Source organism: Priapulus caudatus, unplaced genomic scaffold (genome assembly GCF_000485595.1).
Source record: "Priapulus caudatus unplaced genomic scaffold, Priapulus_caudatus-5.0.1 Scaffold115, whole genome shotgun sequence".
Classification (NCBI taxonomy): domain Eukaryota; kingdom Metazoa; phylum Priapulida; class Priapulimorpha; order Priapulimorphida; family Priapulidae; genus Priapulus; species Priapulus caudatus.
The window spans coordinates 531,573-548,136 of NW_014577176.1; the positions used below are offsets into that span (position 1 = coordinate 531,573).

At 40.9% G+C, this 16,564-nt stretch overlaps 2 protein-coding genes across 2 annotated transcripts; one reads left to right on the forward strand and one right to left on the reverse strand.

The window, feature by feature from the left end:
• Window positions 1–9: 9 nt before the first annotated feature.
• Window positions 10–2,164, reverse strand: LOC106805503 (choline transporter-like protein 1). Its single transcript, XM_014807121.1, has 6 exons — window positions 2,112–2,164; window positions 1,580–1,643; window positions 1,376–1,484; window positions 923–1,091; window positions 447–585; window positions 10–150 (listed from the first exon to the last, which is right to left on the reverse strand). The coding sequence occupies exons 1-6, from the start codon at window positions 2,139–2,141 to the stop codon at window positions 47–49; spliced, it is 615 nt and encodes a 204-aa protein (XP_014662607.1). The 5' UTR covers window positions 2,142–2,164; the 3' UTR covers window positions 10–46.
• A 3,817-nt stretch (window positions 2,165–5,981) lies between these two features.
• LOC106805501 (protein phosphatase 1H-like) lies at window positions 5,982–15,089 on the forward strand. The gene is made up of 11 exons (XM_014807119.1): window positions 5,982–6,306; window positions 8,502–8,670; window positions 8,839–8,940; window positions 9,256–9,426; window positions 9,674–9,871; window positions 10,172–10,290; window positions 10,471–10,534; window positions 11,232–11,339; window positions 11,698–11,849; window positions 12,382–12,570; window positions 12,991–15,089. The coding sequence occupies exons 1-11, from the start codon at window positions 6,083–6,085 to the stop codon at window positions 13,526–13,528; spliced, it is 2,034 nt and encodes a 677-aa protein (XP_014662605.1). The 5' UTR covers window positions 5,982–6,082; the 3' UTR covers window positions 13,529–15,089.
• Window positions 15,090–16,564: the final 1,475 nt, after the last annotated feature.

The window sequence follows — 16,564 nt, forward strand, 5'->3', positions numbered from 1 at the left end:
GTCATGTGAGCATTGTTAATCTGTTTACAAACCGCGGGTTTGCAAATTAATCACGATTTGTGTAATGAATTAACGCGCAGTCACTTGCCCACATCTGCTGTTCAGGTACGAAGGTGACTGTGTCATCGTCTGCATCAATTACAGCTTCATCTGCAGAGTCACGCGCGCGCGCATTATTAACACCTTATATTCGATAAATGGCGCATTGACGTTGATAAATACACGCACTTTCAGCTTTAAACCATCATACTAGGAACAACATGAAACATCAGCGACACTTTAAAGATAAACTAAATTACGAAATAACAAATTAGGACTATAGCGTGATGTAAACGCATATCGCTTATTACTAAAGGAACAATTAAGTTATATATGATAAACACCCGCAGTAGTGGTACGTTACCGCACACCCTTGCACGCACTTGGAGAAACTAGGAACACGCTACCTGCTGTTAATACGTAGAGAAAGATAAAGCCAACCCCTCCTATAGCTGAACCAAGTGCTAGAATAGTCCAAAGAGGTTGCAGTAAGAGCAGTGGCATAGATCCAACGGCTTTCCCCGCCTCTTTAAACAGAGCGACAACCTATTGAAGAAACAAAAATCCTTTGTAAATGATTAGATAAACACTATATAAGGTATAGGCCTAAATATTGCAAAGTTACTGATAATAAATATATTAAAGATAAACTGTAAGACATGCTTTTGTACCATAAGCATACTAATAATTTGATAAGACATTACGTAAGGCATTCTCATGCCTTGGATTTTTACTATAATTATTATACTTTTAGTTATTAGGCGCAGTTGATATGTCAACAGCCAAGCATTCCCGGCGAACTACGTTGTTGGTATTATTATTTTGATGTTATATGGAGGCTATATATATATCTGACTATCAAAGAAAACCATGCAACACCTACCAGGGCGATTCTTTTTCGCAGAACCAGCACAATAAGCATGAATATTGCAGTGATTCCGCTTGCAACGCAAGCATAGATAAACCAGTATAGAAGCGCCTTCTCTTGCTCTGGTGTCCTGTCTGCTTTAGGGACTAGATCCAGCTTAGCATTCTCTTCATACCAAATATACCTGCATAACAGATAGACTACTATGATATCTATAGGCAGACTCCTGATAAAGGTAATAGGACGCGCAATTCTAATTAGGGCTGCTTATGGATCCAATAAATAGTTTTTACTGTGCTGTAATGGTATACAAGACCGTCTTAGGTTTGATTCAAGTTATGCGTCTAACTGTAACATTGCATTGGACCTATCTATTTTGCACAGCGTGTGACAGTCTCACCATTATAAGGTCGATATTGCTATAGACGCCTCACGATAATTAGAATCCTGAAAAGTACATAAACTTACCAAACAAATCCTGTAGTTCCGAGAGCAGCGCAGGTGAATACTATCACTATCAACCAGATAACTAGTCCAGCAAATATTCTCAGAAAAATTACCATTCCTAGAGCCACTCCTGTGAGTTGTAAAAAAAAAAAATTAATAATCCATCGCCTCAGTTATATGTTTGTTGCACAATCGTATGTTTACGTCAATTTCGTGTGCACATACCGATAGCACATGCGCTCATATATCCGATCTCCCTCCAAGTTCCCATCACGTCCGCCACCACTTTCTGCAAGTAAAACATATCATGCATATATCGATGACTTAAAATTAACGCCCGCCCAAAAAATATGACGCCCATCGGACACACACCACACACACGCACGCACGCACGCACGTACGCACGCACGCACACACACACACACACACACACACACACACACACACACACACACACACACATACATACCAGGAGTCAGTAAAAAACACATGAACAACAATGAAGACAGGACAGATTATTAGGTATGTATTATATATAAATAAATGTATATATATATATATTTATTTATTTATTTATTTATGTGTATGCGTGCGTGCGTGCGTGTTTGCGCGCGTGCGTGCGTGTGTTTTCCGAAATGTCGCAACGTCGCTGCTTGCTTCCTTTTCCCTCTATAAGAAATATATATACATGAAGGAATAACAAAACCTGTTTTCGCGTAGCTCAGCATAACGATGAAATTTACGATAGAAACCGCACCTGAGAGAACCCTTCTGAAGATTGCCCCATCACTCCTTGTGTAAAAGACTGTGCCATTGATATAAAAGCAGCGGGCAAACACCTATTGAAGAGCTCCACGCTGTGGATTAAAGGTGAAAAACGAATTTACTGTCATACCACATTAAAAATTGCCAGCAATATACGACGTTTGTTTCATAACGTACGTACGTTAGTACAAAAAACCACGTTCGTTTTAGTTAAACTCCCAAAAAGGCAAATCCACCATGTACAGAATTAGTCGTTTGCTTACTGAGTCACAGCAACTGCCTGGCATTCAAGAAGCGTGCTCAGTCCCGGAAGTTGAAGTTGGTCTGGATAAGTCGGGCAGCTCAATGAAACATTTCCTGTAGGGCATTGCTGCACACACACGCGCAAGGCAGACGAGCTTAGCATGTTCTCCACGGTATCAAAGCTCTCCGGGTAGAGGAGGTGACTGCGAATGTTGACATACATTTGTGTGCGTTTTGTCTAAAACTATTTAATAATTAAATATTATCATATATGAGACGGGATGATAGGAGAAAACACAATGAAGCCAGAAAAATTACACAGGAGAGCTCAGAAATATATTACTGAACGTATAAAGATATTCATACGCACGGGTAAGTAGAGAGATCTTGCCCGGAATAGCTGGCATTTGGTATTAACCCATTCTTCACACCGCATGTGTTACCCCAGCTGTCATAGCCATTTATAACGCGGTATGGGTCGCCTCTTTCATATCCAAGATACCCAACGTATGCCTATATAAAGTAAAAAAAATTGAGATAGCTCGTTTCTGCAATAAAAGCAACGCGTCTCTTACACAATACTGCACTTTGACGCTTGGCAGCTGAGACAACACCAACCCGTGCCATCTTCCGAGTGTACGCTCTCTCTCTCTCTCTCTCTCTCCTTCGCGCTCGTGCGCGCACAACACACATACAAGGTCGCTGCTCTCCCAATAACTCCACACGCAAGACAAACAGAACAGGTCGCCGTGGCCGCGAGGATTTGCATGACAATGAATCTATGTCTCTAACCTCCGTCCGCCCCCATCCCCTCCCCTTCCAGCTGCCCGCGTACCGGGGGAAACCATCCGCGCGCGGGCGTGCACGTGCACGTGCGTGGAATACCCGCGATCCCTGTAGTGGGGGGAGGGGGGGGAGAGGGCGTATATATCGAGTGAAAGATGAATGACTAAAGGACGAGCGTCTGCACATCTGCGCGGCTACTTTCGAGGCACATCAATTACAAGCTCCCAAACAGATGTGTGTAACTATCACTCGTCTCCCTCTCTCTCGTACGCACGCTATGCCCATCTCTCTCTCTCTCTCTCTCTCTCTCTCTCTCTCTCTCTCTCTCTCTCTCTCTCTCGCTCACTCGCTCGCTCCACTCTCTCTCTCTTTCTCTTTCGTGGTTATATTTAGTTAATTACATCTTTAATTTGTATGGTCTTAATTGTTACTTACTGTTCCGCTGAGGGCAGCAATGAACAAGATAAGAAAAATCACATCCCGGTAGCCTCTTTTTGTCAGCGGTCCGTTGAAATCATCATCCACCTCAGTAACCTATATATGTATATATATCATGTATATGTGTGTATACATATATTCTGCCAATAGCCAGAGAAAGAAATGTGTCTCGAAAGCTTGCACTATGGAAAATATAAAAATTGAAATACAAGCTAACATATCTGTATTTTGGTTACACAAATATTTATGCTTTCAATTTATATCACCTGTTTGATAGGCTTTACCGTAGTTCCACAGCTGCAACAACCCATCGTGTATAATTTGTATCACAGTACCTTTTACATTTTCATTTGTATAAATATACTACATTTTGGTTAATTGTGTACTCAACGAACGTTCTCTTCTAAGTTCGAAGACGTTATCAAAGCTGCCGGTATTGAACTGCGTTGCTAGGCGATTTAGGAAGCATTACATAGTAACACTTGCGTGACATAACAATGTACAAACCGATAACAATATATACAGTGTATTGATTGTGCATGTAGGCCTACTAAGTTGGCGGCAAACATTGGCAAACGCGGCTAATTGCTGCGTGCGATAGATATGATAAGGGGTTCTTATATTTAGTTTATGCAGCTATACACTTCACCCCAGAAGGTAATTAAAGGATGTCTCTGCGCACACATACTATGTACTATAGGAAATCACATTTGATTGGAACTGTTTGTTGGAGCGGGCATATTCAAGAAGTAAAGGTGTCTTTAAAAATATGACACACATCGAATGTCTTGTAGCAAACCCGCTAGCTATGCGACCCTAAGTGTAGCATATAATGTTGGCATTATTTTTATGTAATTAGCAATAATATTTGTACGCGTAAAAAAATATATATACATACTCCAGTGGCGTAGACAGGTCCTCAGTTGTGGGGGGGGGGGGATGATTTCGCTGTTACTTCCATCGCAATGTATATGAAGAGTGTGCGCGATGAGCGCAGACCGCGAGCGCCTTGGCGAAGCTCTTAATGGATGGGGTCCAGAGGCCCGCCCTATAGGGCCCCTGGCAGGGTGCAGGGGCAGAGCCCTTGCCCGGGGCCATGCAGGGGGCGGAGCCCCCGGAAGCTCTTGGATTTTAGCAATTTAGAACCTTCAAGATGGCCGTTTTTGAGAAAATTTTGTGAATTCTAGAGTATTTTTTTTCTTTGGATCCCAGCGGTTTAATAACACGCCTCCTCCCCCCACACACACAACCAGTGGCGGATCCAGAAGAAAATTCTTTGGCAGAGCCCGGGGCAGAGGGAGCAGAGCCCCCCCCCAAATTGAATTTTCCCATTCAATCCCCATGAAAATTCAATATCACAACTCTCAATAGGTCTATTCTAATTTTGAATAAAGCAATTGGATTTAACTTTCGTGAGCAGTGATAAGACAAAAAATCGTATATATGCGTCCAAAATTAACCGTCTGAGTTTCAGTAAAATAATGTCATTCTTGGAACGAGTTACAGCCATTTTACAGTAGATGTATGTCACGTTCCATTTCTGTAATAATACATTAGGAGAGTATGAATAGCGATGACGGATTTGTAGATAAATATCCAGTATTTATTGTCTGTAAAATATTAAATTTTTCCCCATTTTCTGCCTGAAAGTAGGAGGGATGAAAGCCACCCCACCTCAATAAGTGTGGGGGATATATTTGTCCTAGCCCCCGCTATCTACGCCCCTGTCAGATGAACTCAAATTTGACTTTTAATATGCATACAAATATTCATAATCATAATCTTTTTTAGCAGTACTCTACAGGCACCGCGGAACGATTTTTGAAGGGGGGGGGGTGCTCAATTTATTACGCTCGACAGTGGCCAATGCAGATTTTCGAGGAGGGTAGTAAGAAACAGGCGGGTGTATGCGGGTCCTCTCCCAGAAAATTTGGAATTCCCCATTTTCCTCCTGAAAGTAGGGAGGGTGATTGTACACGCCATCCACCCACGTCAATAAGTGGGGGATGCATCCCCCCCCGCTATCTACGCCCCTGCGTCATATGATAATTATATTAGTCATATCAGGAGTAAGATAATATAGGATATATATATATAATATATAATATATCCTATATTATCTTACTCCTGGTCATATCTGATATGTTTGCGCATTTTGTGCTCTTGAACAGTGCTACGACTATATAATTAATATAATAATGTATACGTATAGTGCTATATTTTTCAGCTTTACAGTATCAACCATGATCTCTATACTACAGTATATATATATATATATATATATATATATAATATACTAACACTAACAGTGTATTATAGAGTAGTCAGTAATATAGTACCAACATATGAACAATAATTTACCTCGGTAGATGGCGCGACATATTGATAACAACCAGCAACCTGGGAAAAAGAGTTTCGTCGTTCTGCTTTCCGTCGGAAATTTTGGGTGTGACGAAGTCAAATGACTATTAGAAATGAACTAATTGCCGTTAAGCAATGTTAAAACCGTTCCGACATGTATGGAGCAGCGTTGTGGGATCCTGGTCAAGCAGTGGTGGGGAAAAAGGGAGCGACACCCTTGTATCGAAATTCGACTACAGTCGGCCCGATTTTCTAGGACTGACGGCTGATGAGACACAGGTCGCGGGCGACCGGACATCTCGACCGATTATTGTACCTAGGGATATCAGTAGGCTTCCGTGGAATTCTGGATACGCGGAGTAGGTTACGCATGAATGATACTGGCGAGTTTTAGTAACCAAATCTATATGACATAAAATCACAATATATGCACTAGCTCTAGTACTATAGCCGCTTACATTAACTGCCGCTGGGCTATAGCATCAACCATTACGAATGCTCTGGACCAACTTACTCCAGCCAGTCAGCGGGAACTATGTATTTCCGCATGTGGAGGGGTGGGCGGGTTGTGTTGGTTGTGGACAAAAACATTGTTGTTGTCAAGTAACAAATTAATAATAGTAATTTGTTCATCTTTCATGACAAAACTAATATTACAATCTCTTTTGATCGCTTAATTTGTTACTTGACAACAACAATGTTTTTGTCCACAACCACCCCAACCCGCCCACCCCTCCACACGCGGAAATACATAGTTCCCGCTGACTGGCGCTGCTGCAGCGCCGCCAGAAATGGCCGTTTGAAGTTCGCAAATCGAATGTTTGTTCACAAGAAATACCGCAAGTATACCATTGCAACGATAGTTAGAGGTTCAATTTTAGTAGCGGCTATAACTTAAGACATATTCACTTCGGATAAGAGGCATTAATTGCCTACCACAGACGTTTTATAGTCGGGTATAATCGGGGATAAGTTGGTCCATCGCATGCCCCATGGGTCGGTCTATAGCCCAGCGGCAGTTAATGTAAGCGGCTATAGTACTAGAGCTATATATGCACTAGATTATAATATCTAAATAAGATCATGCAGTTGGTTCACTATAGTATTTGGACGACTAGTAATATTAGTATTGCTGCATGGATTTTGCAGTACAAAAGTAATAGATAGGTGGACGTAGATTACTTGATGTAGACACATCGGGCATGGCCATCCCTCGTCGACTGTTGTGGTTATGACTTATGTTATCGGTATACCGGTACCTTATTGTAATTGGCAAATCCACCTAAAAATAGGAAGGCAAATTAATAGGATTTGTTACGAAATTATGCAAGAAAAAGAAGATCCGTGAAGCACAAAAAGGTATGTGCATCGAACATCTAAAAAAGGGACATTTACCGCACAACTGCAGTTCCTTCTGTGCAGTGTGTATTTACAAACATATTGCTTTTGCCATGGCTCTAGACAATTATACTAGGGGATGATTGGCAAGCAATATAGAATCAGATATAACTGTGTACCCTGATAATGGTAAGGAACATCATATCACTCCTGGAGTTCATTTTGTCAAATTCAATGGCTAAAGATATCAACAATAATTCTGGCCAGCTATATGCTGACCAGCTGTTTAGAGTCGCTCATTGTTGCTAACCTATACATTTAGTTCCTGGAACAGTCCGCCATTGAAAGTGCAGCACTCGGTATAAACCCAGAATTTAGAAATGTTATGTTGATGATCTGTTAACCATTATAAGTAAGAGTGGTTCACAACATCTCAGTGACCAACCATCAGAACGCAGCTGATACGTACTATGCACAATAACAGGCATGAAAATCTTTTGCAGATTTTCTAGATTTGGATTCTTAAATTTATCATCCGTGAGATTGATGCAAAGCTTGATTGAGAACTATCGGAGCACATAATTTATAGTATAATATGCAGGGTTTGTAATTATCACGGGTCCGGATGCAAATACTCCCCAATTCTATTCTTAAACCCCATGATTTGCCCCAGCAGGAGTCCATGCATTTCGCTGAGAGTCTCCCTGTAAGTGATTGCACACGGACACGCACAGACAGTGTATTCGTTACTGTTTTTGGCCTGCTGTTGCGTGCCTAAAAATAGCCTGAGTGCATCGGTTACCCATTGCGTAGCTCAGGCGATCGGTATGTGCAGCATAGTGCTGCAAGGTCAAACAGCATAATGGCCAATATGAGAGTGAAAGTAATTTCTGTTCTAATTTCTATTTCTGAATTCCAGAATTTTAACATATTTCTAACGAAATGTTTAGAAAACTTCAAAATCTTCAGAATCTGATACAACCAGATCAGGCAAAACCAGACAAGACTATACCCGACACCACACCCTCACCTACGCACCAAGACCATTATCACCACCACCCACATGACCCCCAACAGCCACCATGACATCATCATTGCCACACTACCACTCTACCACCCACCAGGACCTTCAAAACCCCACATCACCAGCTTGATCACGGCTTAAATAAGGTATAACCCCTATACAGGTATGAATATATTGCCTGTTTTTTTATAGGGTCATTAATGGTGGCAAGTCTGTGAGAAATGAGGACCAGTCGTCATGTGAAGTTTTCCAGCTTGTTGATGAGGAGGATCTTCCATCACCAGATGGCGTACCAGGGTCGTGTTACACTTACAGCAAGGAACAAGACAGTATCGAAAAGCGACTGTTTTCTACTACAATTGTGAGAAATGGCGAATAATTATCTCCTATTGCCTAAAATTGTGTGATCACTATTTATTATTGAGGCAGTGGTATCTTGCACTTACCTAGTAGTAGTATGCATAGAAAGGTGAAAAACTAATTGATAGTCAGTGCACAAGGGAAATGTTCATTATTACTATATTTCTAGGACCCAGAAGATCGAAAAGTTGTGTACTTTGCCATCTTTGATGGACATGCAGGCTCAGGTGCTGCTCTCTATGCTTCCAAGTTACTTCACTTTCACATACAGGTGTGAGAACAAACTTTTTTCAAAACCTGATTATTGTGACAACAATAAGTGGCTTTTCCAAGACATGTCATGTGTGACTTTATACTCCATTTTTATAAACACACCAATACTACTGCAGTTTGGGTTGATGCTCACCCTGTAATGCATTTCCTTCCTTAATGTATCTCCACAGTCCCATATTTATCCATTCATCACATCATACCCGGTAAGATTTTCCTAAACTTCCTGTCATTTCTCGACCTGTTGTCATGTGACGCGCTTCTCCTCTCTGGCTGTTCTGCCCACTAGCCGTTTATTGTTGGTTTATGGTTGAAGGAGAAGATGAGCCAAGTTCAGGAGTTGCTGTACAAGTCGACACAGGAAGGGCCGGTGAGAACGAGCGAGATCGCTAAAGCGATGGAGGACAGCGGACTGTTCTGCGATGTGAAGCCGGTGTCCGTTGATGAGCTCGTCATCGGAGCGCTGGAGACGGCATTCCACGAGATGGTGTGTTGAAATCCACATACTACTCACTAGTCTGCTGAAATCTACATACTACTCACTAGTCTGCTGAAATCTACATACTACTCACTAGTCTGCTGAAATCTACATACTACTCACTAGTCTGCTGTGCTGCTAAGTTACTCAAACATAGGCTGGGATAATCAGATCCTTAATATCAGCTCACATAGCAAACAGGTGGGATGCTTGTTGTATTTGCTTACGATGCTGATGACACTTCCTCGCATTTCAGGATGTTCAGATTGGCAAGGAGAGACACATGTACAAGATAACTGGTGGTTGTGCAGTCATTGCGGCGATCGTTTTCCTTGGGAAACTTTATGTGGCGAATGCAGGAGACTGTCGGGCCATAATCTCACGAGGTGCTCACGTCATCCCCATGTCAAACGACTTCACACCGGAATCTGAGCGACAGCGGCTGCAGTATTTGGTATAGCATCAGTACTTAATAGATTGCTCCGAAAAATGACATTTAATATTGCTAAAATTTCATTTCTACATCTTTTTGGTACTGTTTATTTGTTTAGTGCGTAATATGAATTAAATTACTGTATGCTCACCTCCTTCCAGTGCATCTTAGATTTGCTTTGTCTTCTCTTGTTTGTGATATTTGTATCTAATGGTGTTAAATAAACATAAACTAAACTAAACTCAATCATTAGTATAATTAAAGCGTGACAGATACTACTATAAAATGCACTGGAGATAATGCTCTATGTTTATGTTACAGGCCTGGTTGAGACCACATCTGCTGGGTAATGATTTCACACATTTGGAATTTCAACACCGCATCATGAAGAGTGATGTTGGCAAGGCAGTACTGTATAGAGGCCATGACATGAAGGGCTGGTGGGTGCTATTGTCACTGCTATTGTCACATACACTTGTCAGTAACACTCAAAAACATGAAGCCCTTATTTATCTGGGTATTAATACTATGTCTTATATTATTTCTCTAAGGTTTAATCATGATTATACTACGTATGTATAGTTTATAATTCTAAAATTAATTTTAATTTAATTGTTTAGGACATACAAGAAGGTGACAGAAGAGGACACAAAAATTCCTTTAATATCAGACAAAGGCAAACGGGTAAAGATTAAAGGGATCGTTTACTCTAGGTTCTAGGGTTATTTTCAATTAATTTAGGTTAAAATTACGCTACATAAAAAGTCATGGTTCAATCACCATTAGAAATATTATAAAAAAATGTTTTAAAACTAACGACTACAGTTTGATTACAACGACGGTGGCGCCACTCAAAGCGCACGATCTGATAAGTTGCGCAAAACGAATTTTCAGCCAAGGGCTACAGACCAAGGGTGTTTCTTATTTATTAATTTAAAAGCAAAAGGATTGTAATATCTTATAAACGACATATAGTTTCAGTTATATTATGGATAAATTTGTCCTAAAATGAACATCGTTCGGTTAACTAGCATTTAGGAATAAATATAATTGCACCTTTGTGATTAGCCCTCGGTCTGTAACGTACAAAATAAATTGACAAATGCGCAAAATTTTTAGGGTGGCAGCACGGTCGCGGGTGTCAATGGCGCCGTTCAAATTTCATAGCGTTGATGTATAATTAATTATAACAATTAAATTACGTATCTGGTAACAAGTACGTGTGGGTATAGACGATTTGTTATTGATACCTTATATAATTTTTCAATATTTTCAACTATACTTGTCTATATGCTACACTGTTAACCAACATTGGTGACAGTTTCAGTTTCTGTAAGTCGAGAGCTAAGATTTTCACATTTTTGTCCACTGTGTTGTGCAGGCAAAGGTGCTGGGAACCATTGGCCTTACACGAGGATTCGGTGACTTTGACCTGAAAGTCTCTGATCGCAACCTTTACGTGAAACCCTTCCTGACTCCAACACCTGAGGTTGATCCCATTTTCATATAGCATCAGAATTCAGTTAGAAGTGATAAGATAGCAGTCGGACGTTTGGCAGGAACTACAGGCCTTTACACTGTGATACGGGTTATGCAGAGTCACATGACTTCCAGAACAATAAGATTTTAATAGGCAGGTTTTTCCATTCATAATTATCTTGAAAAAAGATAGTGTATGTTTGGCAAAGTGCAGGGGATTTGTGTGTATGTCTGTGAAAGCACTTGAGGCATACTGGTAAAATGAACTGTTCATTTGCAAAGTTATAACAATTAATTATTGTTGCATGAATGTAGCTGTCCATGCTTGGTGTGGTGATTGATAATCAATTCTTACGTTTTGCTCTTAGGTGCAGGTTTATGACTTGGCAGCATTCGACCACTCACCCGATGATGTTCTCATCATCGCATCAGATGGATTGTGGGATATTACAACCAACGAGCTAGCTGCAGAAATCGTTGCTAGTTCATTGTCACGTTTCGCTGAGACGGACAATGATAGGTAACAACACACAGTAGACAATCTTGCACATGCGCTCTTGCAATGACAGTAGGGATGAGTAGTTCACTTGCCATCCCCATTGAAAGGGGTGGAACAATTTCAATTTAATACAGTGGGATTAACAGGATCATTAATTTTGAGTGATTTAGGACATTATAAAACTAAATGTTAATAGTTTCTCGTAAATTTATAAAGTACGTGCACCTGTAATTGCATGTACTTGTGATCATGTTTAATTATCACTGTTTTTTAAACTTGACGACGCTGAAATCTCGAATCAGTTGTTGAATTCAAACGTATATCTCTGTGTGGCAGATTGAACCACTGAACGCTGGGTCATAGCTCTAAAATCCAGTCTAGTTGCATCAAAGAGCTTATAATGATCGTATGATAAGCTTATGATCTTATATGAGCTAATTATCTTATAATGATCTTATAATGAGCTTATAATTATCATTATAAGCTCTGGTTGCATTGTGTTTGTTATCACAACTAGTCATGATTGGTGGTTGTTTATGTTGCGCGTGTGCAGGTACACTTCAGCAGCTCAGGAGCTAGTGATGCATGCACGTGGCTCACAGTTCCACCCACACCTTGGATGGCGCACACACGATGACAAGCCATCCTCTAATGATGACATATCTGTCTTCGTCATGCCTTTATGCTACTACCAACTCATAGCAAAGACAACAGTGCCCACCTCATCTTCTGTGCTATCCAGGTGAGTTCCATACTAACCAGGTTAGTGCTGCAGTTACCAGAGATTAAACGTCCTATTAGTTCAGTTCTCTACTGTGCACGGAGGTCGCATGACAGCAACTCTTGTTCCGTGCCATCCAGTGGTGTTGCATGACATCCTGGTGATTCCTTGTCAACTTACCTGTCTAGCTAGGATGATGTGACATACTGTGAGCACTGACAAGAAAGAACTTAAGAAAGAAGAAAGAAATTTCTTTCGTTAAGGCCAGACAAATATTTTCAGCTTTTACTGGAGTCATTACTATAGTAGTGATTTTACTGTAATGCCCGTAATACCTCCAGACGGTCTCACTCTATTTCAGTGAACAGTTAATAATAGTAGTTAAACATCTGCTACATTAGATATTTATCTTTTACATAATTTGCATCCAATGTGTCGTAGGTCAAGTGTGGGAGTTCCTAAAGATTGGATGTCACCTGTGTTGGCGGCAGTGGAGCAGGATGCGGAAGGAATGCACTCCTGCATGTACACGTCTGGGGACTCGGGCCTAGCTGATCTATCCTACAACCTACAGGAGCTGGGCGTGGGTCACCAGGGATATGATGACCTTTACCTTGGTAATAGTGATGGTTGTCTTCAGGCCACCAAAAGCACAGATGGTCAGCGCATTAGCGCCGAGCTGCCAAGAAACTTCCAAAATTCGAGCGAAACCGAGGGTGATGGGATGCAGAATATCGAATGCAGAGCCACATCACACGTCACCTCAGAATCGCCTGACCAGAAGTTATCACCGTCTCGAGATGACTTCGTTGATGTACCTGTGGATGTGGCGGGAGAACAGCCGAATCGCCAAGGTGATGCAACAGCAGACGTGGAGGCCTCAGCAGCAGAAGAGCTTCCAGTAAACTCAAAGATATCCCAATCTCCAGACATGGCTGAGATTAATGTTGCCGAGATTACAGAACAAGTTTTAGTCTAGACCAGAGAACTTTATAAACCAGCAAAGCACAGCCAACAGAGAAAACTGGTGATTAAATATTGTCAACCATATGTCTAACAAGATAAATACTGGAAAATCTAGCCTTATGATTTATAGTATGTTTCATTGTGCTTCTCTATCAAGAAACTGCTGCCAACTGTGTATGCAACGCAATGCCATTTCTATGTAGCTGCAGCAAAGCCTGTTCTCTTATTAACAGGATATGCCATAAGCTAAACAGTAAATTTCTTGATATATGTATTGTTGATGATGTATAAGAAACAGAGAATTCATTCAAATAATAGAACAGTAATTTATACCCGGTTCAGCTGTTGGTTTTTTAAAACCCAGTTTGTGCAATAGTAATTATCTTGGCATAGATTCATACTAAGAAAGAAAAGAAAATATCACAAGAGTCAATGTTTATGTGAAAACGTAAAAGGATGATCTACAAATTATGGTAAATTACGGATTATCGTAATGATCGTTTGCTTGCAAAGAGAATATAGAACTTAGCACTATCATCTGTACTATATTATCATGAGCGCATCTATTAATATATATTATGTTGTATATATGCATATTTATATATGTGTATAGATACGTTCATGATATTATCAAGAGTGTATAAAAACAAAAACGTTTTTTCCTTCTTGATATCATTATTAGTGGGACAAAAAATTACTGGCCACGTGTCACTTTAATAGCATCAAAATCAAATGTTTTATTACTTTTATTGTTCGAGCAATGAGAATTATTTTTAGTTTAAATTGACCCCTGGAGCCTGCTGCGTGTATAGTATATTTCTATACACTGCCAAGCTTGGTACTACTTGATATGGAACGAAAAATATACCACCTGTATATAATCATGCCTGGTAATAATGTTGGCAGGGAAAACGTTCTGACAATAACGTTCCAATTACCTTATTATTTCTCGAAACTAATTGTTTAGTTAATATTTGTTAAGGTTGTGAGAAATGTATCAATGTAAGCTCCGTGACAACATGCATAAGAAAAGGTCTACATAATTTCTGACACTTATTTTCATGTGTTGGCTTTTGGTGCTATGAAGCCTTATATTGCCATAAATCTATTATATTATGAACGTCCCCCAACCAACACAACTATTTATTGTAAGTGCCATATTTAGGAGGTTAGTTATAATAAAAAAGAAACAATTTACCTCTGTAAAAGTTTTGTAATCAGTAAAGATATAGTAATATAAGTATTATTCTGCACAATTATTCTGCTATTATTAGTGTGATGTTATGACTTCCATTGCTGCACAAGGGGAAAGGTGCTGTACTGAAAGGTACCTTCTTTAATGAAGCTACTTCTTTCATAGTGACCACGCACCGCCTCGTCTCTCCGTTTTAAATACTATATAGGCCGTTTGGTTTTGACACGTCATGCCACTTTCTTTGACTTCTTTCCCCCTGTGTGCTCTATCTCCTCATGTGAAATGTTTTTTTTTACCGAATTTCAGATTGTTAAATATAGTGGAAGACGGAAGAATATTGTTAATAAATAAGAATAAAAGTCGTCGCAAAATTATCATTTATAAATGTTTCTGAGCTATTGCAATATCGTTGTCAAATATATCGTCGTAATTAAGTTAATTATTAAATAAGTTGCTATTTTCATGATTTTTGATCCACTAGCTGGTTGAAAGGGATGTTTTATATAATTGGGGTGTAGGTTCAGTTGACTTAATTATTACAGAATTGGAGCGTTATAGAACCATATACATGTTATATACCATCAGGAGTAGATAATAGGGAGGAGTGTGACATCAATAAACAAGGGAAATTTGTCATTTACTAGCCTTATAATACCTACGATTTACTACACGTAACTCATCCAACTTGAGCTCAAATCGGACACAGTACATTCGCCCATCATCGTACGAAATCGTTTCCTCGTAGACACCCGCAATCCGTAGATACAGCCTAAAACGTACGACACGATTCTCCATTCTCTGGCCATCAATCCAACCCATTGCGCGCCTATAATTCAAACAAAAGGCAGCTACCTAACGCAGGCGCATAGCCAGGGGGAGGGGCGGTGGGGCGGTCACCCCCCCCCCAAACGCCGGCCAAAAAGAGAGAGAGAGAGAAGAGAAAAAAGTGTTTTGAATCCTAACTTGTAGGGTTGAGTCTAGGGTTGAGATAGTGTCATCAGACATGAGAATATGGCCCACAGTATGCCTCAGATTGCAGGAAAATGGCTTAAATGGTTCAAAATTTTCTGGGGGGGCATGCCCCCAGACCCCCCTAGCACTGCCATGCCTACGGCACGTGCCAAACGTACGGTTGTCAAATTTGGCATGTGCGTGCATGTATGTATGCATGTATAAATGTATGTACGTGTGTTTGTGTGTGTGTATGTGTGTGTGTGCGTGTGTGTGTGTATGTATGTTCGTGCGTGCGCGATCGCGCGCGTGTGCGTAAATTATTGTGGGCTTACGATCGTGCTAGTATGTGATGGCTATCGCCGATCATCCCCCCCCCCACTCCTCGGTACGGATTTACGCCCCTGATTCGCACACTTCACGTGCTCATACATTGCCGCCCCCCCCAAAATAAAATCCTGGCTACGCGCCTGACCTAACGCGCTATTGCTAACTGAGCGAGGCATGTGGCTCGCTGGGAGATTAGGCATCAACACTCGGCGAGATAACCTTTGACCCGGTACACAGCTACACAGGCCACCTTTGACCCGGTACACAGCTACACAGGCCACCTTTGTACATAGCTGGCATGCCTTCACGCACACACGCCAACCAAATGATTAGCTCGTCGAGTGTTGCGTCCATCTCCAATCTCCCTGCGAGCCACAACGCCACATTCAGCTATCCGAGAGAGCAAACACAGCCAGGTTGCTGCCTTTTGTCTGAATTATAGGCGCGCAATGGGCGTTGGATTAATGGCCAGAGAATGTAGCTGTGTACCGGGTCAAAGGTTATCTCGCCGAGTGTTGATGCCTAATCTCCCAGCGAGCCACATGCCTCGCTCAGTTAGCAATAGCGCGTTAG

Coding starts and splice junctions, on each gene's coding strand:
- LOC106805501 (XM_014807119.1), top strand. CDS start 6,083: ATGTTAAAACCGTTCCGACATGTATGGAGCAGCGTTGTGGGATCCTGG. Junction 10,291..10,470: donor GGCCATGACATGAAGGGCTG/GTGGGTGCTATT, acceptor TTAATTGTTTAG/GACATACAAGAAGGTGACAG. Junction 10,535..11,231: donor TATCAGACAAAGGCAAACGG/GTAAAGATTAAA, acceptor TGTGTTGTGCAG/GCAAAGGTGCTGGGAACCAT.
- LOC106805503 (XM_014807121.1), bottom strand. CDS start 2,141: ATGGGGCAATCTTCAGAAGGGTTCTCTCAG. Junction 1,092..1,375: donor GGAACTACAGGATTTGTTTG/GTAAGTTTATGT, acceptor TCTGTTATGCAG/GTATATTTGGTATGAAGAGA. Junction 151..446: donor TCTCTACGTATTAACAGCAG/GTAGCGTGTTCC, acceptor GTGACTCTGCAG/ATGAAGCTGTAATTGATGCA.